This window comes from Psammomys obesus, unplaced genomic scaffold (genome assembly GCF_907164565.1).
Source record: "Psammomys obesus unplaced genomic scaffold, mPsaObe1.curated_primary_1811, whole genome shotgun sequence".
Classification (NCBI taxonomy): Eukaryota; Metazoa; Chordata; class Mammalia; order Rodentia; family Muridae; genus Psammomys; species Psammomys obesus.
Window position 1 is genome coordinate 546,828 of NW_026596131.1, and position 24,287 is coordinate 571,114.

At 50.0% G+C, this 24,287-nt stretch overlaps 1 protein-coding gene across 7 annotated transcripts in view; it reads left to right on the top strand.

Annotated features, from left to right (window-relative positions):
* Positions 1–24,287, top strand: part of Mapt (microtubule associated protein tau) — an 89,135-nt gene that overhangs the window by 24,276 nt on the left and 40,572 nt on the right. For all 7 annotated transcript variants that reach the window (XM_055592309.1, XM_055592305.1, XM_055592303.1 and 4 more), the window contains exon 2: positions 20,858–20,970. In XM_055592309.1, coding sequence (XP_055448284.1) covers positions 20,871–20,970 — 100 coding nt within the window. In that variant the 5' untranslated portion in view covers positions 20,858–20,870. The remainder of the gene's footprint in view (positions 1–20,857; positions 20,971–24,287) is intronic.

Genomic DNA, 24,287 nt, shown 5'->3' on the forward strand with positions numbered 1-24,287 from the left:
TAGATAGATAGATAGATAGATAGATAGATAGATAGATAGATAGATAGATAGATAGATCAGAATGTCTCCATTGGTAGTGCCATTCTGTCTCTATACTTCATAATATAGGTACATGTTACTTTTAAAATACAGAGTTTACAATTGGAGTTAAAACAGTCCACTTGTGTATATCTGTAGGGCCAGCTACTCCATAAGCTACGACAAGTGGATCACTTGACCCCAAGGGTTTGGGCCAGCCTGCATAAGAGTGAGATCGTGTCTCCTAATATAAAATCATCGGATGAAAGGGTCTTTTAGAAAGTAATTGTGCCTGTTACCCCGACATAGAGTCTCTCGATGAGGCAAGAAGACCTTAAAGTCAAAGCCAATGTGAGCTACATAGTGAGACCCTGTCTCAAAACAAACAAAATGGCAACCAATCTATAAATGACAATGGACTCATACAGGTTGATCCCACCCCCAATGATTGCCTGAAATGCTTGGGACTAGGAGTGTATTATGTTTGGGGAGTTGTTGGAGAAGGAGAGGAGTACTTGTTTAGAATACCAGTCAAACATTCTTGATCACAAACTCTTAGAAATCCAAATTTTTGGAGCGTCAAGAAGTTTTGGACTTCAGAAACTCTGTGGAGGGGTGGCTCAGTGGTTAAGAACGTTTGCTGCACAATCATAAGGACTGGAGGTCAGATCCCAGCACTCACATAACAAACTAGGCATCCCAAGCATGTCGTAAGCCCAGCTCTTAGCAGAATGAGGATAGGAGGATCTCTGGGGTTTGCTACCTTCCAGCCTAGCCTATAAAATATGAGTTCCAGGTTCCGGGAGAGACCCTGCCTCAAAGGAATAGGCAGAGAGTGATAGCAAATAGTGCCCTCTTCTGGCCTGTACACACGTGTGCATTCACAGACATATTTATTACACCTAAGTAAATAAGTAAATAAATACATAGTTTTGGGGTTTTTTTTTTTTAAGGTTTGGATTTTGAGCATTTCAAGTTTTAGATTTCAGCTCAAGGATGCTCAGTCTGGTTTGATTTGTTTTGGTTTGTTTTGGTTTGGTTTGAGACAGGGTCTCTCCATGTAGCCTTGGCTGTCCTGGAACACACTGTGTAAACCAGGCTGGTCTCGAACTCACAGAGATCTGCCTGCCTCTGTCTCCCAAGTGCTGGGGTTAAAGGTGTGCACCACCATGCTCAGCCTGGCACATTCACCCTGTGTATCACATGAGAGGTTCAAGGGCTCTGTAGAAAGTAGACTCTTTCTTTGAAGGAAAATTTCTCTGCATTCTCTCTATGCCTTGCCCACTTCCCAGGCTGAGGAAGAAAGATCCTTCCTCCCAGAGGAAGTGTCAACAAGCCTTACGTGTTGGGGGTAGGAACTCTTGGGCTGTGGCTGTCCAATGTCCACACTTCCAGGGTACAGGTGTTTCGCTCCACTGACCTTCGGGACAGGAGGTCCTGGTCTTCGGCTGGGACGCGCCGACTCAGCAGAGTGCACCACCTGCTGATTCATGCGCCTTAGCAGCTTGCCTGCTCCTCCCTGCCCTGCGGTGGCCCAGCCTCCCACCCCGAGCCTCAGATCCTGCCCCTTGCCTCTCACTGCCTCTCCTCCTCCATCTCACGACCCTTGTTTAGATTTCTCTTTCCCCTTTTCTATTTCTATTTTCTCCTCCACTGCCTCCCTGCCAGTATTTATTAAACTTTAAGTAATTCCCCCTTGGGCTGGCTCGATGGTTCAGTGGTTATTGCTACTCAAATGCAAACCCAAACCTAATAACCCCAGTTCAATCCTCAGAACCCATAGTGGACCGAGATAACCAACCCCTGAAGGGTGTCCTATGACCTCCACACGTGTGTCACACTACACACGTGCATGCAGGCACACATACACGTAATTAAAATCCCAAAGATGTTAATAATTAAAGAATAAACTGAGTGGCAGTGGTGCCGTCCTTTAATCCCAGCACTCAGGGGGCAGAAGCGGGCAGATCTGTGTGAGTTCAAGGCCAGCCCTGTCTACAAAGCAAGTTCCAGGGCTACCTACAGAGAAACCTTGTCTTGAAAAAACAAAATAAATAAATAATTAAAGTTAGTTAGGAAGTAAATAAGTTATGTAAGCAATCCTCATCTTTGACTAAGTAAAGCACCTCCTTCACTCATTTTTTTTTAGCCCTCTCCTTTTCCTTTGCTTGTGGTGGTGAGGTGGGGTGGGGGTTGTTTACTTTCTGTACCAGGTCTTGAACCCAGGGCCTTACACATGTTAGGTAGGCACTCCACCATTGAGCCTTATCTCTAGTCCTTTTTTATTATTTTCATTTTAAGACAAGGTCTCACTAAGTTGCCCAGGCTGGCCTTGGCCTCCTTATGTAGCCCAAGCTGGCTTTGAACTTTTGATCCTCCTGCCTCAGCCTCTGAAGTAGCTGGGATCTCAGGCCTACACTGCCAGGCCCAGCTCCAGATAGATGTTTGCTGAGGCATCCCGAATACTTCCAACATGGCCACCCTCTTCGAAAGAATCCAGAGAAGCCTGGGCTTTGCCTGTCTCCCAAAACCACCTGTAGTTGCCAGCAGAGCCAGGTAGATGTCTCAGTAAAAAGCAAGCCCCAAGCTGAAGTGGCTTCACACGCCCAGTGCACCGCTGGCTGTATCTTCCTTTGACTCCTTAAAACGTTTGCTACCCTGGGCTAGCCCCTCTGCATGGACTGTCCCTTCCTCCTGCCTCCTTTTCCTCCGCATCCTTTGGGTCTCAGCACAAATGTCACTTCCCCAGGGAACTTTTCTCCAAACCTGACCAGGCTTGTGACCTACTTAGGGAAAATACAGGAAGAGCTCAATAAATATTACCCTCACCCCAAAGCAAAACCAAAACCTCATTGTTTTTTTAATCCTACTTAAACCTCCCCTCTTTCCTTGTTAGTCTCCCCACCTGCACTCCAGGCCCCTAATTCTCAAGGATAGAGTGTTCTGGGGTGTATTCATGTCCACAGCATGCACGTGTGTATTGTGGCCTGGCCATTGTTTACCTTTAATAGACCCCTTGAAGCACAGGCTCTCAGGCAGACAACCACAATGCTCCGTTCCCGAGGAAGCCACCTCTAACAAGCTAAGTCCGGTATGGCTGAGGTCTGGTGCTCTCAGGAGGGGTTTACACACCTGTAGAATTTGTTCTGGTGCTAAGGACTATGGAAGGGATTGTGAGAAGGCTCAGTGGGTCTAGCTACCAAGCCTGACTACTTGACTTCAGTCTCCCAATTCCACATGGTGGAGGGAGAGAACCAACTCCTACGGATTGTCTTCTGACCTTTACATGTTGTGTCAAGGCATGTGCATACACACATGCTTAAACAGATGGGTGTAGACAGACAGACAGACAGATAGATAAGTTCAAAACTAAAGGAGAGGAAACTGAGATGTTCCCAGGTTCTTAGATTTTCATTCATCCCAGCGTGTCACAAAGCAGGAAAGTGAGGCTCTTCTACCGATGACTTTCATCCCCAGAATATGATAACTGTTGTTTAAAAATGATCCCACGACAATTCCAAATGCACCTATTTCTGCTTTGTCATGGCTGCCTGATCCCTGCCAGTAGACCAAAGAAGTAGGTCACGGCTTCAGGGATCATACACTGGCTGCTGCTTCTGTTTCCGGGACCAAGCAAAGGCCAAAGCCTGCCAGGGTTGTTCACCCTCCACGGGCCCTGCTTGAGTTTCATATCCTGATCCTGGGGAGCCTGGACCAGCTTTCACACTGCTGAGTTTTGCCTTCTTGAATTCTCTGCCTGTGGCTGCTGCGGGAGGCAGTGTCTAGAGGAACGCGTGTGGGCAATAAGCAGGCGTCTGATGAACTAGGAGCGTCTCTCTTCACTCTCCTGGGGGCCGTTGGCCACTGAGACCTGCTGGGTGCTGAAGCAGGGTTGCCCCGTAACTCATGCCATCCTACAGAACAGTGACATGCCGAGTCATTAGCTGCCCAGAGCTAACCTTTGCTTTAGCAGCCCTCTCTCCTCGGTATTCCTTTCAAAAATAACCCCCACCTCCTCCATGTCCCACTGCGCCTGGCTCTTCTTTCACATACTTAAGCAAGTAAAACCTCCAGGGGGTCACACGCAGTGGCCTTCTGTGACACTCAGTGGCCTTCTGTCTCTCCATCTTTATTTCTGTGCTCTTGTTCAAGTTGGGAATCTGCTGCTTAAATGCAGGGGCCAGGGGTCTCTCCGGGGAGAGGCACTCCTTGCTCCCAGCACCTGGAAACTCCCGAGGCTCAGATCTCACTCTTGAACAAACAGGTACGCATCTGACTCCAGGTATGTCGGTGCTGACCACGGAGTTGCGAGTGCTCCAGATAACTTCCATGAGAAAAACAAAGTGTGTTAAAGAACGACGTCTTTGAAATGCTCATCTGGACCTTACATGTGTGTGAACTCAATAGAGATGGCGCCAATTGTCTGTATCTTAGACTGGGAAAGTATTTCTGCCGGGAGGGGCGTCTTAGCCCCGAAGGCTGCTGGCCTGTAACGCTGAAAGCAAGCTGACCGGCTTTTAATCATGTGTTTCGGCATTTCGGTTTTGGAAGGCGGGGGTTGTTTGGTTACTTGTCTTTTTTCCTGAGTTTTGGTTGTCTGTTTTTGCTGTTTTGAACTCTGGAGTCCACCTTTTTATTACTTATCCTGGGAGAACTATTTGTTCCCCACAGTGCAGCCCAGACCTTGTTGTTGGAGAGTTGAAGGTGGATCACCGTTCCTAGGTGATGGAAGGTGGATGACCGTTCCTAGGGCTGGGCTCTAGGATCTGGGGACTCTAACATTAAATGCCTTTGGTTCAGAGGAAGCAGCTCACCCTTCCACCAGGCCTGAGACCGCATGCCCTTCCTTCTGGAAGGAGGAAGATGCCCTGGGTTCTAGTTCTTGATGTTCTGAGCATCTTTGCATGTTAAAATATTTTCAGTGGATTTTTCTGTTACACTACCTTCTAAAAACTGATAAGCAACACAAGGGGTTGTTGGGAGCTATTTTTTTAAGGTTTGTTTATGTTTAGTTTATATGCATTTTTAGTTTTGCCTGCATGTATGTCTGAGCACTATGTGCATGCCTGGTGTCCAGACAGGGCAGAAAAAGGGTGTTGGGCCCCCTGGAACTTGAGTGAGGGACGTCGGTGAGCCACCCTGTGGTTGCTGGGAATTGAACTCAGGACCTCTGGAAGAACAGATAGTACTCTTAACCACTGAGCCATCTCTCCAGCCCGTGAGCTAAAGTTCTAACAGGCTTCTCATAGGAGAAGTGATGTCACTATCAGGCCTTGCACTGGTGGCTTTTTTCGGTTCATTTATGATCACTGGTGAGCACTCATATTTTAAAATGAGTTTTGTTTCTTTTTTTAATGGCTCATTGGAGCCGGGTGGTGGTGGCACACCCCTTTAATCCCAGCACTGGGGAGGCAGAGGCAGGCAGATCTCTATGAGTCTGAGGCCAGCCTGGTCTACAGAGTGAGTTCCAGGAGAGCCAGGGCTACACAGAGAAAAGCCTATCTCAAATAAATAAATAAATAAATAAATAAATAAATAAATAAATAAATAAATAGATGAATAGATGAATGAATGAATGAAACAAAAAAGAAAAAAATGGCTCATTGAATCTAAGTGATATTTATTTTGTTCTATTCTCAGAGAGTGGTATATATTGGGGTTTAAATTTAATTTTAAGAAACCTTAGTTGGGACTGATAAGATGGCCCGGTGGAAGCTGGACAGTGGTAGCATACACCTTTATTCTCAGTACTTAGGAGGGAGGCAGAGGCAGGTGGATCTCTGAGTTCAAGGCCAGCCTGGTTCAGGACAGCCAAAGGTACACAGAGAAACCCTGTCTCAAAAAACAAAGATGGCCAGTGAGATAAAGTACTGGTCACAGAAGCTTGAGGATACCAGTTGGATCCCCAAAGTCCACAAAAGGTGAAAAGCAAAAAAAAAAAAAAAAACCACAAAATTGTCCTCTGATTTCCACATGCAGGTGTCTACCCATATACAGATGAGTGCACACACACACACACACACACACACACGCACACACACACACACGCACACACACGCACATGCACACACACACATGCAGACACATACATACACATGCATACACACACACCCATGATGATAATGATAAGTAAAATAAAGTTTAAGAAAACCTTAGTTAGGGCTGGAGAGATGGCTCAGAAGCACTGGCTGCTCTTCCAAAGGTCCTGAGTTCAATTCCCAGCAACCACAAGATGGCTCACAACCACTTATAGTGAGATCTGGTGCCCTCTTCTGGCGTGTAGGCATACATGCAGTACAGAGTACTGTACACATAATTGATAAGTCTTAAAAAGAAAGAGAACCTTAGTTGGACAGTTGCCCGGATGATGTCATCAGCCATTCGACTAAGAATGTGTGTCACAGTAACTCCTGGTCTGTGTTTACTGGCCACAGACCAGGTAGACCCAAGCTCACTATGGTGAGCGTGAGACCGTGGCACATGATTCTCAGAAGCATAGGCAGCTGCCAACCAGGACTGGCACAGAGCAGAAACCAGCTTCTTATTTTCCCTTTGTGGCTCACTGGCTGGGCCACTTCTCACGTCTTGCTTGGCCTCTTTTCCTTTTTCCTTCCACGGAGAAGGTGGACCCTGGGCCTGAGGCTATCTCATCTCGCGTTTTTCCTCCTTTGAGTTTAACCGTTGTGGGTTAATGGTTGGGAAGAGCAAGGGCAAGCACTTGGCTGTGTCTGGATTATCGAGCCTGCCTTACAGGGTGACCTCCCCCGGGAAGGTCAGCAGCTGATGCTGTGGCCTTGCCCCCTCCTAGGAGACCTTCCCCTCCTCCCAGCGGTCAGCAGGCATGAGGCCTCCCTTGGGGAGCCTGCCCCAGCTCCACTCCTTCTGTTCACAAGGTCAGGGCCTCTTCAAGGCTTCATTATGTAACCTGACAGTGCTGCTGGCCCACGACCTGCCTGGAGCAGTGGTCAGGGGGGGTGAGCCTGCAGGAGCCTCTAGTACTAACCAGGCCTGTCCTTTGGAACCAGGACGTGGCAAAGGAATCTGGAATCTACAGGACTCGCTGGCTTCCCCAACAGCCTCTGAGCCCAACCGTGAGAGTGACGCTCTCTCTCTCTCTTCATCCTTTGTTAACGTCTAGCTCAAAGGCCCCGAACAGTCTCTGGCTTCTGTGGTCCTTAGGAAGATGGTCCCCTGAAGCTGGCGCAGACTTTCACCATTCTTTGGGCCTCGAGTCTCTCCCATCTGGGTTCCTCCAATATAGTCTCTTTCCTGCCCCGCCCCTCTGTCTCTGTCTTCCACCTCAGTAAAGCTCGTGTGTAGCACATGCAGGCCTGGAAGTGAGCACAGGAGGGGCATGTGGAGTGCGCCTTCTCTTCCACTCTCCCGCTCATTCTGCTCATTCATCGAGTGCCTGCCCCGGGGCAGAAGTCCCGAATGGTTTCCAGTCGTTCAAAATAATTCATTCAGGAGCCTCTGTCCTTAAGATGCTTGCGGCCGGTGGGAAAGCAGAGGTGTGGTGTGGCGGGGTCAACAGTGTCTGGTGGAAGACATCAAGTCAGTGATTCCTGCCTGTGTCTCCAGGTTGCTCCGTTCCAGCCCAATCCTCCGGGGAAGGGGGCAGGACCAGGGAGAGCAACTATGGAATTCAGTGAGAGAGTGGTGATTGACACACTGATCCCACGCCCCTCAGCTTCCTCTGCAGCCTAGCAGGGCAGTGAGGGTGGGGGGAGGGACTTCTGAAACCCGCCCTGCACCTTCCCTGGCAGCTAACTGGCCTCCTCACACTTGATCACCTGCCCTTCCCTGTTCAGGAACACTCTGCTTTAACGCGTCAACCCAGCACGTGGCCCGTGCCCCTCTGTGCAGGGTTGGTTGCTCTGCCAGTCCGGAGGCCCACCCGCCCAGGAAGGTATCCGTGGGCAGGGTCTTTGTCCTGTCTCCCTCTGCTCTCTGGTGGGCAGCAGCTCGAGTTCCACCGATGCCCTTCCCTCTGGGATTCCCACCCCCCAATAACAATCCTGAGATTGTACAAACAATGGCCAAGCCACCTTGACAGTTCCACACAGACAAGATTTCCTCAGCGACATGCTTTGTGCCAAATCAGATTGGCAGCAGGGAAACCCGTATACAGGCCATTCCCTGGGGTGAATTCTTTTCACCCCAGGTCAGAGGATCCTGCTAGGAGACTGGAGATAGGGAAGCAGAGGCCAACCAGCACCAGACTCTGCAGGCCACCTGGGAGTCCCAGCTGGGGCCCAAGCTCAAAGGTCTTCTCTATTTTTGGACATGACCAAAGAAAATAAATTTAATGTCATGGCTGTTATGCAGCTTTTGATTTGGGGTGCTTTGCTGCTAAATTAATTAATTTATTTGTTTGTTTGTTTGTTTGTTTTAGACAGGGTCTCACTATGTACCCTGGCTGTCCTGAAATTCACTATGTAGATCGGGGACAAGGCTGGCCTTGAACTCACAGACCTGTCTCTGTGTCTGCCCCACCTCAGTGCTGGGATTAGTCATGAGCCACCACATCTGGCCCTTAAGTGACTTTTGAAAACAGCCTCCTCTTTCTCTCCTTTCTTCCTCTTCTTCTTTATTTTTTTTGAGACAGGAGCTCCCTGTGTAGCCCAGGCTAGCCTTGAAAGTTCAATAATTCTGCCCAGGTGCTGGTATTAGAAGCATGGACCCAGCTCACCCACCCGTGTAGGGCTTTGCTGGTGACCCCTGTAACATTCAAAGACCCAGAGTAGGGCTGGAGAGATGGCTCAGAGGTTAAGAGCACTCGCTGTTCTTCCAAAGGTCCTGAGTTCAATTCCCAGCAACCACATGGTGGCTCACAACCATCTATAGTAAGATCTGGTGTGCAGGGAAAATGTTGTATAAATAATAAATAAATCTTAAAAAAGAAAAAGACCCAGAGTAGAGGTACAGATTCACTGGCTCATTGACTGGCTTTCCTTCTTGATATGCTCATGTGCACACGGTACACCTACATATATACACGCAAACATGCACACACACATACACATATGTTCACACGTATGCACAAACACACACACGAGCTCGTGTGCTGTCTCTCTTTCTTCCACCCCAGTGACATGTTTTCTTCAGACTTTTTCCTCATTCCCTTCTTCCCTCCTCTCTTTCCCTGTAGCCCTCTCCCCTCCCCCGCCCCACCCCCACCAGCAGCCTTCCTATTTCTGGACGTAACTCCCCTCCAGGCTCTCTTCGGGTCTTTCTGCTGCACAGTGGACGCTTGGCATCCAGCTGCTTCAACAGGGTGTTCTTGAGGCCCAGAACCTACATGTGTGCCCAGGCCTCCTCTCTCTTTCTTTCTTTCTCTCTCTTTCTCTCTCTCTCTCTCTCTCTCTCTTTCTCTGACCCAGATTTCTGCTGTGTCCACTCTAAGTGGTCCCAGCCTGCAAGTGCCAGCCCGTCCTCCCTGGGCTGGACTCTGGAGCAAGCATGTTTTTGTTTTGCCCAAATGAGAGTGTGTTTTATTGCTCTTTATCAGCTGTCAACATGGCAGATGTCTGAAAACACTGCAGTAAGGAAAAAAAAAAAACGCACTCTCACAAGGACACACTCACAGGGGCTTCTCCCGTGGGAATGTCCCCCAAGGGGGTGTCTACAAGGGGATGTCTCCCAAGGGGGCATCCCCCTGCTGTACTTTTGAAAACATGCTTGTTCTTCCTGCAGCCTGAGGATTTTTGTCTGCATTCACAGACGCTCTCTCTGTAAAAGTGATATTCATGAATAATTTCTACTGTTGCTCTTTGCTCTTGCTCTTGCGGGGGGCCTTTATAGGCCCCTCACCCCTCCTACAAAGTGGTTGCCTTCACGAAGGGTGTGCCAGGACAGGGTTTTGGCATAGTCCCCAGGGTGTCACGGGACCAGGGGATGATCTCACAGGGTCCGCCATCTGCCCTGCCTGGCCAGAGGCTGCATCGGGAGGGCCAGGGGCCACCACGTGCCCTGGGTATTTTCAAACAAGAGCCTTTAGAGAGAGCTGGCGGTTCACACAATCTTCCTTTTGCTGATGGGTGCTTCTCCCCTGGTAGGCTCCCAATCCTATAAAACTCCAGGGGCTTCTGCAAGGGCAGCCTGGGGTAGATATTATTATACCAGAAGCTGAAGCAAACCTGTCCTGTGCAAGGATCTGGGATGCATGGGGGCATTTGCCCTGAGAAGCTATTTGGTCTGAAAACACAACCACACCATAAAGGTTCAACTGACGAGTGATAAAGCTTTGATAATTAACAGAGAGGGCCCTTGTGTAGCTTTTAAAGCACGTGTGTCAGTTGTTTAACCCCCACGACTTATACACAGCTGAGGCTGAGTAGTTGGCCCAGGGTCACACAGCTGGTAACGGAGGATCCAGGCGGTCAAGGCAGGCTCTGCCCTGCCCTGTTGTGAACTCCGTCCCTGCTGCCACCACACGGAAGGGCTGGAGCAACCAGCTATGGTGGTACACGTCTGTACTCAGAGCACTTACAAGGCTCCGGAAGGGGATCAAGGGTTCAAAGCCAGCCTAGGCTGAATAGTGATGCCCCTGTCCCCGCCCCTCCACTGGAGATTCAAACCTCACTGTCCGTGACCCAGGGCGGCACTTCGTATGTGTGTTTATTCGTGGCCGTTGTTTATTTTCTGCGCTTCCAAGTTCAGGTCATTCATTACTGAGAGACAACTGCTGGATAGCCGGTGCTCCTGACACCGGCCCCTCCCCCACATCCCTTGGGACATGTCCTCAGACTCAAAATATAGGAAGGGACACAGCTAAAAAAAAAATTGCCCCCTTCCCTTCCCCAGTTCTCCTCTTCCTTCCCCCGGCTTCCTTGTTGTCCCTGGCTAATGAGACGTCTTTGCAGAAAGAGCCAATTTCGGCCTGTTCCCCGTGGCCTTTCAAACTCTTGCCTCCCCCGCTGCTGTGGGCAGGTCCTCAGCAAGCCAAGGCTCTCCAGGGGAAAGTTCCAGGCTCCGTCTGTCCCCCCAAGATCTGCCTGTGCTTCCCAGTACTCACCCAAGGACTGCGGCTAGGAGTGAGGAGCTAGACCTCCCCCTGGGGCTTTCCTTCACTCTCCCTCTTCTCCCCTCCCCTCCCCTCCCTCCCCCTCTCCTCTCCTCCCCTCTCTTCCAGCCGACCCACCCTCTCCAGGGCTGCCTTCTCTCACCTCCATCTAAGCAGACCTCAGTTAACCCTCTATTTTCTGGAGCCCCTTATCCAGCGCCCACATGTCATGGTGACAGGTCTCTTCGGGGTACAGGCGTGCAGCCACTCCTCTGCCACCTTCCACACGCAGTATTTCAGTCACGCTCACAGCCACCGCGCACGGCAGCAGCTGGGCCGTCACACATTAAGACCCTGCAGTGTGGATAGGGTGGATGACCCCCCCCCCACCTCCCCCTGGCCGGTTCCCCAGCTGACTTAGACCTGGCTTTTGACTCCACACTGGTGCCCTGTCTAGCCAAGTCTGGGGAGAGGTGTGAACGGAGAATCCCCCTCAGGGAGACTCAGACCCCAAAGCCACAAGCTTGGAGAGTCGGCCACCAATTCACCCTAGTTAGATGGACCCGCTGCATTCTGGGAGGAGGTGGGTGAGGTTGGAGGACTTCCCAGTGCAGAGAGGCTTGACACAAAGAGGGCGTCTCAGATCCTGAGGTCTGGCTTCAGGGGAATATGTTTTGAAGGGAAGCCACAAAAGGGGTCTTCCGGGCTTTCCTGTGAGCCCCTTAAGCTCCTGCCATAAAGAGGAGGCTGCACACGTCCAGCCACCTTCAGAGAGGCAGGTGAGGGCTGAGGAGAAGGTTCAAGCGTGAGGACCTGAATTCGAACCCCTATGTGAAGCAGGACACTGTCACATGAGTGTCTGTAATCCTGGTGAGACAGGAGACAGGGAGCAGAGACCCCAAGAGCTGGCAAGTCAGCTAGCCTGGCATCTGCAGTGGCAAACCACAAGGAAGAAGGTGAGGACTGGCACCCAAGGTCACTCCCTAACCTCTACATGCACAGTGTGGTATGTGTATGCCTGCAGTTAGACAAAAATGAACAAACACACACAGGACACACACACACATACACACATGGACAGATGGAAGGACAGACGGCTGGGAATGGGCTAAGGGAGGAGCACTCAGTGCTCTTCCCCAATCATCCAAGGGTGCTCCTTAGGCCTCAAAACTGTTTTGGGGTGAGAAGGCCTTTGATGGTGAGAGGATAGTCATTCTTGGTGTCCAGATGCCTCCCCGGCCCACCCACAGCCCCTGCTCTAATTAGGACCACCCTATCTGTGGCTGAACACCCAGCACTTGCCTAACTCTTATCTCCTATGCTGGGTCCACTTGAGGTTCTGGGCCTTCATTCTTTCTACCTGCAACATGGACCTGCAACAAGACGGCCTGTGTACCTTACAGACCTGTGGCTGGAGCAACTCTTCCTACACTGTGGCTTCAAGAGGCTTCTTAGGGCTCCAAAGACCCAGTGTCAGACCGAGAGCAATGTGATTTAAGGGCAGAAGAGATAACATGCACAAACAGTACCTGCCTATGGAATTATTTACTCTTATTAAAGGAAAGCGTGCATACTCACAAAGAGGGCAGCTGTGAAACAGGCGTGGTAGGTCTCGCCTGTAATTCCAGCACTTGGGAGACTGAGGCAAGAGGATCTCGAGTTTAAGGCCAACCTGGGCAACCTATAAGAGATTGTTTCAAAAGACAAGGAAAAAAATAGAGCGGAGGCTATAAAAGCTTCTCTTGGGGCTGGAGAGATGGCTCACTGGTTAGGAGCACTTTCTGCTCTTCTAAAGGACCCAGGTTCAATTCTCAGCACCCACATAGCAGCTCACAACTGTCTGTAATGCCCATTCCAAAGGATCTGACACCTTCACACTAATGCAAATAAAATAAAGATAAATAAATATTTTTTTTTTTTTAAGAAAGCTTCTCTTATCCATTTGGGGCTCTGAGTTCAAGGGACTCAGTCTGAAAGTGCTAACAGAAACATTGGTGTTCCTTGAACCAGACAGAGGCTCAGGAACCTATCTCTACCCATTAGGATATTTTACGTGACAGCTCCTGCCCTGAAATGACTTGGGTCTGGGGTTGTGTCTCAGTGACAGAGCAATTACACTAAACAAACAAGCAAAGCCTCAGCAAGGGAGAATAGAGGACAACTACAGCATTTATTCTTTAATGCTTTTATTATCATTACAGCATTTATTCTTGGTGGGGGTGGAGGGCAGAGGGAAAGTTCAGACAAGGTCTTATTAAGTAGACCACATTTGCCTTGAACTCCTGGAGCTCCACCTGCCTCTGCATCCTAAGTGCTGAGAGCACAAGCATGCCCCACCTTTAAGGCCAAACTACTTGGCCATAGCAGGAGTTACAGAGCATCTTAGTTCAAACAAGCAAACAAAATCTCCAGTAACTTACTTAAAACCAGAACTGTAAGCCGGGCACGGTGACACACATCCATGATCCCAGCACTCAGGATGCAGAGGCAGAGGCAGGCAGATCTTTTGTGAGTCCAGCCTAGTCTACAAAGTGAGTCCAGGACAGCCAAAGCTACAAGACAGAGAAGCCCTGTCTTGGAGGGAAACAAACAAACAAAAACAACAGAATTCTAACCAGGCATAATGGTGCACACCTCTAATCCTAACAAGGGGAAGGCCCAGGTGGGGGTTGTTCAAAGCTAGCCTGGGCTATATAGCAAGATATTTTAAAAACGCCAAGACTGTCCTCTCAGGCCCATGTGACTTCTCTACACTGATGGACATCGCCAGCTGACATCAGCCATGACATCTGTACGCACACAGCGGCACCACCTCCTCTCTGAAGCGACTTCCATTCATCTTTTCGCACAAACGCTGATTGTTCTCTCTTTTGATGGAGGCTCAGAAGCATCCGAGCTCCTCACCGACATGAGTCTCCTCCGTGTACGTTGTTTTCTCACAGTTAATTTGGCCGTTCTGCTTGACACCTGGGCCCGCTATTGCTCGGTTCTAGGACGTTCTGTGGCAAACCCCAAGGTGGTATGACTATGAGCTCAGAGGCCCGTGACGCCGTCTTCCCCACCCGCCTGGCTAGAGAAACGAGTAAGGACATACAAAAGGGATGTATAACTTCTGAGGCGCCAGGACCCGGCTGCAGGAGGGCATGCATTTAAACCTTGGAGGATGATCTTGCCCTTTAGTTGCAGCCTGATCCCCTGGCTCTTCTGTGTCCTGACAGGAGGGCTTTCCTCGCTGCCTTGGCTCCCGTGGAAAGCAGGGTTGCCAGCTCCTTAAGCAGCTTTTGTATGGAAAAGTGGAAGAGCCGGACCACAGGCACTTGCAGTAAGGAGTACAAATACAAGGAGAAGATCCTCCTTGTAGCCCAGGATGGCCTCAAACTTGACATGCAGCTGAGGATGGCCTGGAATTCCCTCCATCTCCCACGTACTGGGTTTCGAACCCTGGTTCTCTTACATACTTTCTTTTGTGGCTTCGACAAATTCTTTCTGGGCCACCTGTGGGAATAGGCGCAGCAATCATCTGCCGTAGGAATTAAATAAACCAATACCAAGAAGCTTTTGAAACATGGTTTCCTGTCCTTAGGAGAATCCCACTTCCTGCCTACAGACCCTGGCAGATCAAAGGGAACAGAACAGAGAAGGACAGAACAGAAGCAGAGGAAAGATAGGGTGCACAAGCCAAAAAAAAAATAGCCTCTTTTTAAAGATTTCTTACTGTCTGTGGATAAGTCCTTTACCTGCATGTACATACTGTACCACAGTGGTGCCCACAGAGGTCAGAAAACGACATTGGACTTGCGTGTGGTTGGGTGCTGGGAACTAAACCTGAGCCTGTCCAACCTTAGGTACACAGTGTTCTACCTGCCAGAAGGGGGCACCAGATCTCATTAGAGATGGCTGTGAGCCACTATGTGGTTGCTGGGAATTGAACTCAGCACCTCTGGAAGAGAAACCAGTGCTCTTAACCTCTGAGCTATCTCTCCAGCCCCAGCTCTTAACTTTTTTTTTTTTTTTTGAGATTTGGCCTTACTATGTAGTCCAGGCTGGCCTTGTTTCTGAGTGCTGTAGTCAAAAATAACCCTTGAGGGCAAAGTCCATTGGGAGGTAATCTGGAACTCTGATATATACTTGCTTTTCAGCATATCTGCCTGGCATCTATTTTTGACTTAATGGGTTTCTTTGTGGGGATGGAGTCTGTTGAGACACGTATGTGTGTATGTTTGTATGTGTGAATGTTGCCCCAGGCTGGCTTTGAGCTCATGGAGATCTGCCTGCTTATGCCTCCCAAATGCTGGGGTTTAAGATATATGTAACCCAGTTAGGAATTTTTTGTTGTTTAAAAAGGACAACAAGCCAGTTACTGTGGCACACACCTGTAATCCCAGCACTCGGGGAAAGCAGAGGCAGGCGGATCTCTAGGAGTTCGAGGCCAGCCTGGTCTGCAAAGAGAGTCCAGGACAGCCAAGGCTACACAGAGAAACCCTGTCTTGAAAAACCAATAAATAAAATAAAAACAACAACCAAAAACAGAAAAGAAACCCAGCCACTATGAACATAATTACCACGCAGTAGATGTCGTGCGTGTTTTCAATACATTCACAAAGCAAATGCGGCCATCCCTATTATCCAGTTGGTGTTTTTAACCCGAGGCGGGTGAGGACAATCCTCCTTTGGAGCGGAACCTGGCTGGTGGCAGCAGATCCGCTGAGTCACAGCGCCTGTGTCCGAGCTGATCCCGGGTCTGGCGTCGGGCGCCCCCTAGCGACTCCTGAGCGCTGCCGAAAACCCCACCCCGCGCCGCCGCGGGCACCGCGGTCCACCCGCACGCAGGAAGCTGCTAGGGTCATAGTCTCGCAGGGCACTCGCCGCGCTAAGTCACAGACCCCAGACCAGCCTGAACTCCCCTCTACTTTCCTCTTACAAAGGAACGATGGCTTGTGGGAAACGCAGCGATGTGACTAGGGTAGCCTAGAGATGGGTTTTAGTGTCAAAAGATCTGAGTTTGAACCGTGCTCGCCTTAGCTATACGGGATACTCAACATCTCTGAGCCTCAATTTCCTCAGGCATGAGAAGGTACTAATTCTTTTTCCTGGCGGTGGTTGCACTTCAGAGAGCCGGAGTTTACACGCCATCGTATTTAATTAGCCAACCACCAAAGGGTGCTGAGGCCCCTCCCTTATCCCAGGAGCTCTCCAGAAACTCAAGAGCTGCCAGGAGCAGGACCCAGGCAATGAAGGAAACCTACTGTAGCTTCTTCTCAAGTAAGAAATGTCCCAAAGTGGGGCAACCTGCCTTCCAGGATGGTTCCATTCTCCCCTGGGAAGAAGGTTGAAGATCTGGGAGTTAGAAAAGACCAGTGCTTCCTTCTGCAGCCAGCAACGTTTCTCACTACAAGGGAACCGCTAATTGGCGTTTGTAGACTTGTGCATGTCGAAGCGCCGGGGTGGCACTCAGGCCCCAGGCCCCAGCACCATTTGGAACCTTGCTCCCAGGGGGCATTAGCCAGTCAAGTCTTCCATAGACTCAAGTGTCTTACAAGCATGTCAGGTCCCTGTCAGCTCGCCTATCTGCGATTCCCGCCCTGCTCACCTTAAAGGTTTCCGTGGAGCTCAGAGGCCCTGTCATGGCAGACATGTTCAAGAGAGCAGGCAGGGCCCTGGGAGAGTGCCAGAGGGGTGGATGAGGTGGCCAGTTGCTGAGGGTTTCCTTGTCCACCTCCTGATGCTCTAGAGGGCCACCTGAGCTGTCAAACGGGCTGTTACAGAAGACAGAGGAGCCGATGTCTTTCAGCCTGGAAAGCTGCGGTTCTTTGGGGACAGAAGGACCTGGGGCTTTGTTCCCAGGCCTCCAGAGGTCTGGAAAATGTGTCTGATAGGGTGAGGGTGGCTGTTCTTATCTGAAAGGGTTGAGAAGCACACAGTAACTCCCCTCTTTGGCAGATACCAAAGTGTCTGGTAAATACTTCCTGGTGCCAGGTCTTGGGGCTCTTGAGGCATCAACCCAGACAGGTGCCCCATGAGCCTCTTCCACCCCTGTGTCACCAGTCATAGTGCTGGGGAAAGGGGAACTGTCTCTTGCTCTCCAGGGATCAGTTCTTTCTGAGGTTTTGGTCCAGTGGACCCTCAAGGACCTTCTCCTCACTACTACCTCCTTTCCTCTTCTCCACGTTTCTTTCCACCTTTCCTATGCTGCCATGGGAACTCAGGGCTAGCCTAGTGTTCTACCATGGAGCTACATGCCCATCTTGGCTTGGCTCCTATGTCCTGAAACCCCAGCTGACCTAGCCCAGCCATGGAAGGCATAAAGAAGGAGCAGGATCATAAGGGCACCTGGCCTCCCAGGACTGAGGGCCCTACTTACACAGTTTTTCCTATTCCCCCACAAAGGGAAATAGTGGCCCTTGAGATGTGCACAGTTTATTTATTCTACGTAGTGAATAGTAGCCTGTGTTTTTAAGGATGATTTAATTTCTGCACAGACCCTGCAATTCACCCTGCTTCTGTAACCTATGTCTGGCCCTCTAGCCCTGCCCAGAAGGTGAAGGGGCAGAGGGATCACAGGAACAGACCATAGCATAGATGGTGGTGTGTGAGTGGGTTGAATGAGGCAACTGAGCAATCAGACACACACTGAGCCATCATCCCCAGCCCGTAAAAGGAAAAGCATCCATCACCCAAATGTGTGAGTGACTCTTGGCTCTCCAGCTCATACAGACATACAAGCAAGCAAAACACTGATACACACACACACACACACACACACACACACACACTCAGGCATTCAGGGCTGGAGAGACGGCTCAGAGGTTAAGAGCACCAGCTGCTCTTCCAGAGGTCCTGAGTTCAATTACCAGCAACCACATGGTGGCTCACAACCATCTATAATGAGATCTGGTGCCCTCTTCTGGCCTGCAGGTGTACATGCATCCAGAACATTGTATACATAATAAATAAAATCTTTAAAAAAAAAAAAAAGACTGCCTAAAAAATAATAATAATAATTTTTTAAAAAAGAAAAAATACAAAAAATAAAAATAAATTAAAAAAAGAAAGAAAGAAAATGTACTGGAGAACAGACAGGTCCAGTGATACAAACCTGTAATCCTGCACTCGGGCAGCTAAGAGTTCAAGTCTCACCTGTCTCTCAAAAGTAAAATGAAGGGTTGAGAAGACGGCTCTGGGCATAACGTGTTTGTTGAACAAGCATCAGGACCTGGGTTCCAATCCCTAGAAACCACATGAAGCAGACACCAGAGCCCACAGTGCCTCTGCAGCAAACTAGGAGATGGAGACAGAATGGGCTGAGAGGTCAGAGCCTGATGTGCACAGCAGGACAAAAATAAGAGAGAGGGAAAGTAAGAAAGAAAACAAGAGTGCCTCTCTCAAATGCGGGGGGGGAAAAAGAGACGGACTGCCAAGGTTGTCTTCTCAGCTCTACCATATGCTGAGGCCCCTAAGCACACGTAAGTGGCATTCACACCAGCAAGTGCACGCTCATACACACAACGACTAAAAAGAAAATAAACTTAATAAAATAAGCAGGGCATGGTGGTGCACGCCTTTAATCCCAGCACTCAGGAGGCAGAGGCAGGTGGATCTCTGCGAGCTCGAAGCCAGCGTGGTCTGCATAGTGAGTTCTGGGACATCCAGGGCTACATAGTGAGAACCTGTCCTAAAAAAAGAAAAAGAAAAAGAAAAAAAAAAGAAAGCAAGAGAGAAGTGGATGGTGCCTGAGGAGCAACACCTAAAATAGACCTCAGGCCTCCACTTACACATTCACGTATGAGCACAGGCCCTCCCGAGTGCGCACACGTGCGCAGGGGCAGACACTCACACTCACACCAGGAAAGTAACGAGTGGACTACCTCCGTATTGAAAACATCCATAAAAACAAAGACCCGTGGGGAAAATGGGATTTTAATGGAAATCAAAGCAGGAGGTAGAAAAATTCCCTGGGGCTTACTGTGTCCCAGATGTTGGTATTGACACAATCTCAAATTATCTGGGAAAAGGAACCCCAATTGATGAGACACCTCCGTTAAGAGTGCCGGCAGGCACGCCTGTGGGGGTGTTCTCTTGATTAATGATTGGCGTGGGTGGACCTAGCTTCGGGCAGTGCCACCACTGGGCTGGCGGTCCTGAGTTATATAAGAAGCCAGGAGGCTGAGCAAGCCATGAAGAGCAAGCAAGTAGCAGTACCCCTCCATGGCCTCCTGCCTTCAGGTTGCTGCCCTGAGCTCCTGCCCTGACCTCCCTCCTTGACTCGGGACCTGAAAGTTGTAAGGTGACATAAACCCTTTTTCTTTTTTCGTCACAGCGGTATAAACCCAATTAAGGCTGCAGGAAATGAATTGCCAGTCAGGAAAGTGCAGCAATGGGGAAGGGGCATCTTTTCTCAAGCAGTGATCTACAAATGGAACTGCCCTGTTGTCCAGCCCCTTCCCCAGTCCCCATGGTGTCCCTTTACCCTACCCCTCTTTGCTCAGCCATCCAAGCCCCTGCCTCTGGTACACTTGTGGGTTCTAATCCCCTGACTGGCTGCAGTCTGACTTTGAAAGCCAATCTACCATGGTCCAAGCTACGTTTCTCAAGCCTACACCTTCCTTTCCACCTCCTCTACCCATCCTCAGGTTCTGGCCTTTGAACTCTCCCCCAGGGCCAGGGCTATTGCCTCCACGCCAGCAGGCACTCCATTAACCCTGCACATTGCTGCCAAGTTCACCTTAGGGCGCCTCTTTGGTGCTGTCCCTGCCGGTGAGCAGAGTCCAAACCAACCACTTTGCCCTCCTCCAGACACTGCTGTGCCCTGCATTTCCCTCCATTCATCACTGGCTGGGTGGACTGCAGGGGCTGGAGGAAGGGAGCTGGCGGCGGTGGCGGCAGCAGGAGCCAATTTTCCTGTCTGGGTGCACAGCAGAACTCTACCTATGTCCTAGGGACAGTGGTCCACTCTGCAAAAGCCCCCTTGACTTTGTGCCCATATTTGCTGTCTGGGGGCTTAGAACATGGCTCGGTTGACTATTTGCCTGGGATGTAAAAGAAGACCAGCGTTCCACTCTCAGCACTGCATAAACAAGGCATGATGGTGCCTAGTCTATGTAAACCACTTGGGAGATGGAATTTCTAGGCCATCTTTGGATGTGTAGCTAGTTTAAGGCCTACCTGAGCTACCTGTCTCAGAAAACAACAGAAAGAGTTCAAAGAATCAGAGCCAGGAGCTGGGATTGGGGTAGACGTAGGGGTATGGCTTACTGATGAAAGATAGCTGCTCAGCACGCACAGGGCTGGGTTCCAGTGTTCACTAACCAAGAGCCGGGCTGGGCAGGCCATATTCCCAACCGTTTGGGAGGTAAAACAATAGGATCCCTTGAGCCCAGGAGTTCAGAGAGTTGGGTTTGTAGTCAGTTGGCAGTCACAGAACAAAGCAGCCACTCACTTCCTCCAAGACTCCTTTCCTGGGAAGAGGGGCCCAAAATCACCTCCCCTCCATAACCACTGAACTACTTACCAGTCGACAGCACTTCTCAATGATGTAGAAAGAGTAGGAAATGATCATAAGCCAACTGCCTCATCTAGTGGTTCTGGGTATGAACTAATTCGATGGCAGACGACAGGAGACTGAAATGTCACGTGCTTTGGCAGCGGTGTTGGACTCTCAGTGAGAACTGAGAACTCTCCATCAGTGTGCTGGATGGGAATCAGGAAACTGAGGCCCTTCTACTGTGCCTTGGGGGGAGGGGTGCCTCTCTCCTTGTGCCCAATTCCACTACCCTAAGAAACCAGATCCCCGGGTGAGACATCCACCTGTAACTCTCTTGCCTTATTTTCCTCCAGGCTTTGAAGCAGTATGGCTGAACCCCGACAGGAGTTTGACACAATGGAAGACCATGCTGGGGGCTACACTCTGCTCCAAGACCAGGAAGGAGACATGGACCACGGCTTCAAAGGTCAGTGGACAGCCATGCACGACAGACAGGCCAGTCACAGCTCTGTCTGTTTGCCTCAGCAGGGGCTGCAAGAGGGGTTTAAATCCTAGGTCTTAAAGGAGTTGCTCACACCTTGTAGTATTAGAGCATTGGAGAGGGATGTCTTACTAATCTGAATGGCTAAGAAAAGTACAAATGTGAGGGTATTTGAAATTTCACTTCCCCAGACAGCGTGACAAAGATTGGGGGAAAGGCTGTCACTCTCAGCTCTCCAGGAGCCTCTTTGAGTCCTTAGCCATACAAACTTGGCCATGTGGACTCTGTCAAGCAAGAATAGGTTACTCTGGGATTCTGAGAATATCCACATTAATAGGGGTGCATCAGGGATGGGGCACGGCCTGATGCCACTGTCCAGTAATCCCAGGACTCAAGAGACAGGGGCAGGAGGATTGCTGCAGGTTCAAAGCCAACCTGGTTTACATAGTGAGTTCCAGTTCAGCCAAGACTACACATATCCCCATCTCAGACTGTCTTAGGGCTAGAGAAGGGGTCAATGGGTAAGAGCACTTGCTGCTCTTCCAGAGGACCCGAGTTTGGTTCCCAGCACCCATAGCAACCAGCCCACAGAATCTGTTTTTTGGGAACTGACACCTCCGTGTACTTACATAGCGTTCACACATCTGCATAAATAAAAATAATGGAAGTAAATCTGTAAAGCACACAAATTCAGCTTAATTCATTAAAACTGCACCGGGCCCTGCAGAGTCTGTGACGTAGTCTTCTGCCTATGTTGACATGGCAGCGAACTCTCCTCCTTCAAATGCCCCGGTTGTCCATTTCACTGTGTGCGTGTGTTCACGATCTGGGGGTGGAGTGGGGGTGGGGAGAGGTGGAGGGGCGGCTTAGGGACACACACACACACAGAGAACACTGAAATTACTAACCCTCATAATGTGCTGCGAAACAGAAGCTTGTTGACAAACCTGTAACTGTACTGAGATTTTCATCAGAGTGAATCTTCCTTGCTGCTGAGGGTTCAGAATGAGCTGTTTGCAGGTATGGAGTGACAGCTTTGACATGGCAGAAGGTATCACAGTACTAACAACAGCTCAGAGAGGTGACAAAAGGCTGTTTTGAGTAATGACAGGAGCCGCTGACTACCAGAACAGGGTGTCTAAGCAGATGCTAAAAGCTGGGATATGACTAGATCCGGCCAGAAAGACTGTGGCGTGGGGGACGCAGCCAGCCACACAGGCTCAGGAATTAAAAGGTGCTGATGTGTAGCGCTTTCCAGGCCTTTTAAGGAAGCGGCTTCCCTCCCTCTAAGATGATGTGAGTCCCTAGGGAGTCTGAGTCCAGCCTAGGATCCATGAGACACTGCGACAAAACAAAACATAAAAAGGCCCTTTCTTTGGCTGTACGTTGAGTGACGCTGTGAAGCGTCTCATCCCTCAGTGGACTTGAACACCATCTTCCTTTCCTCTTTGTGTTCGGCTCTGGACAAAGGACCAGCTCCTCCTCCACCACGGCAGAATTTCACTGTTGCCCAAGAGACAGCATCAGTCTCCACTAAGTGCCCCAGCCACACTGTCACCTGGCACGTGCCCCTTGTGCTCAGTGTTCCCAACCCACTGATGCAGCGTGGCTCTGGCCAGACTTTACATGGCTTTCTGTAGCTCCCTGAGGGCCTCACACTGCCGCACCTGGTCTGGACCTCCTTGAACACAAACCTCAGGTGTGCCTCAGCAGCTCTGTGACCCGAACATGCTCCCTTCTTTGTCCAGTCGTCACTAAGGACAACGAGGTGTCTGTCTGCATGTTTGTTTTGTCTTTGTTTTTTGAGAGAGGGTTTCTCTACATAGCCCTGGCTGTCCTGGAACTCACTATGTAGCCCTAGCTGGCCTCAAACTCACAGAGATCTGCCTCCTGAGTGTTGGGATTAAAAGCATGCACTACCATACCCAGCCCAAGGGCCATTTCCTGTGACACAGCATTGCCTTGACAAGCATGGACCCCAAGCCAATAGCCCCTCACCTGTGTGTGTACAGCTGAGAACGGCTCTCACTCTTCTCATGGTTCAGAAAGCCAACCATCGTGAGTGTCTGGCTTCCATCTTCAAGGAGTCAGAAAGATGTGGGCTCCTAGGTAGGCCCAGCCCTGTCCTGAATTCTAACAGAATTCTGTTTTTAGGGACAGCAGATTGAATGGGTTCCCTCTTTGCCAGGCAGTAGTTTTTCAGCCTACAGCTGACGGGGTGTCTTAGGGTTTTACTGCTGTGAAGAGACACCAAGACCACGGCAACTCTTAAAAGAAAAAAAAATTAACTGGGGCCGGCTTACAGTTCAGAGGTTTAGTCTGCTGTCATCAAGGCGGAAAGCACGGTGGCACGCAGGCAGACGTGGTGCTGGAGAGGGAGCTGAGAGTTCTACATCTAGATCCGCAGGTAGCAAGAAATGGCAGTGACACACTTCTGAGGCCTCAGTGACACATTTCCTCCAACAAAGTCACAGGAACTCCAACAAGGGCACATCTCCTGATAGTGCCCCTCCCTATGGGCCTGTGGAGGCCATTTTTATTCAGACCATCACATAGGATGCTAATCTCTTGTGGGGCGTGAAGTGATACTAGACTTTCTCCCCCTGGTCAGATCCCATTTGTCCCTGTGATACAATGGGCAGGTGGCTCTTGGATCCTCTGGAGAGTCCTAGTCAACATCTGCACTGGAACGAAAGAGAAAGAGAAAAGAGCCTTGCACATTCCTACTGATGCACAGTGCTCTGAGCCCTCCAGCACATTCCTACTGAGGCACAGTGCTCTGAGCCCTCCAACCAAGGTGAAGGAAACACCAACGATTGACCACCTCCCACGAAGTGTCTCACATGCCAGGCAAAGAGCTTTACCCAGTAGTGACCTGAAGGCCAAGAGCCCCTGGGAAGACAGGAGCGGGCTTTCTAGATCCACTGCCAGGTTGTCAGTATTAGCGCCTTTGCCACAATTGAACCTGGGTGATTGAAAAGTCTATCTTTAGTTCCAGCACTCAGGAGGCAAAGGCAGGCGGATCTCTCTGAGTTCAAGCCCAGTGTGGTCTACAGAGTAAGTTCCAAGATGGCTGTAACTACACAAAGAAACCCTACACAAAGAGAGGACTGGAGAGATGACTCAGAGCAACAGGTCCTGATTTCGATTCCCAGCAAACACATGGTGGCTCACAACCATCTACAATGAGATCTGGTGCCCTCTTCTGGCATGCAGGTGTACATGCAGACAAAACACTAAACACATAATAGATAGATAGATAGATAGATAGATAGATAGATAGATAGATAGATAGATAGATA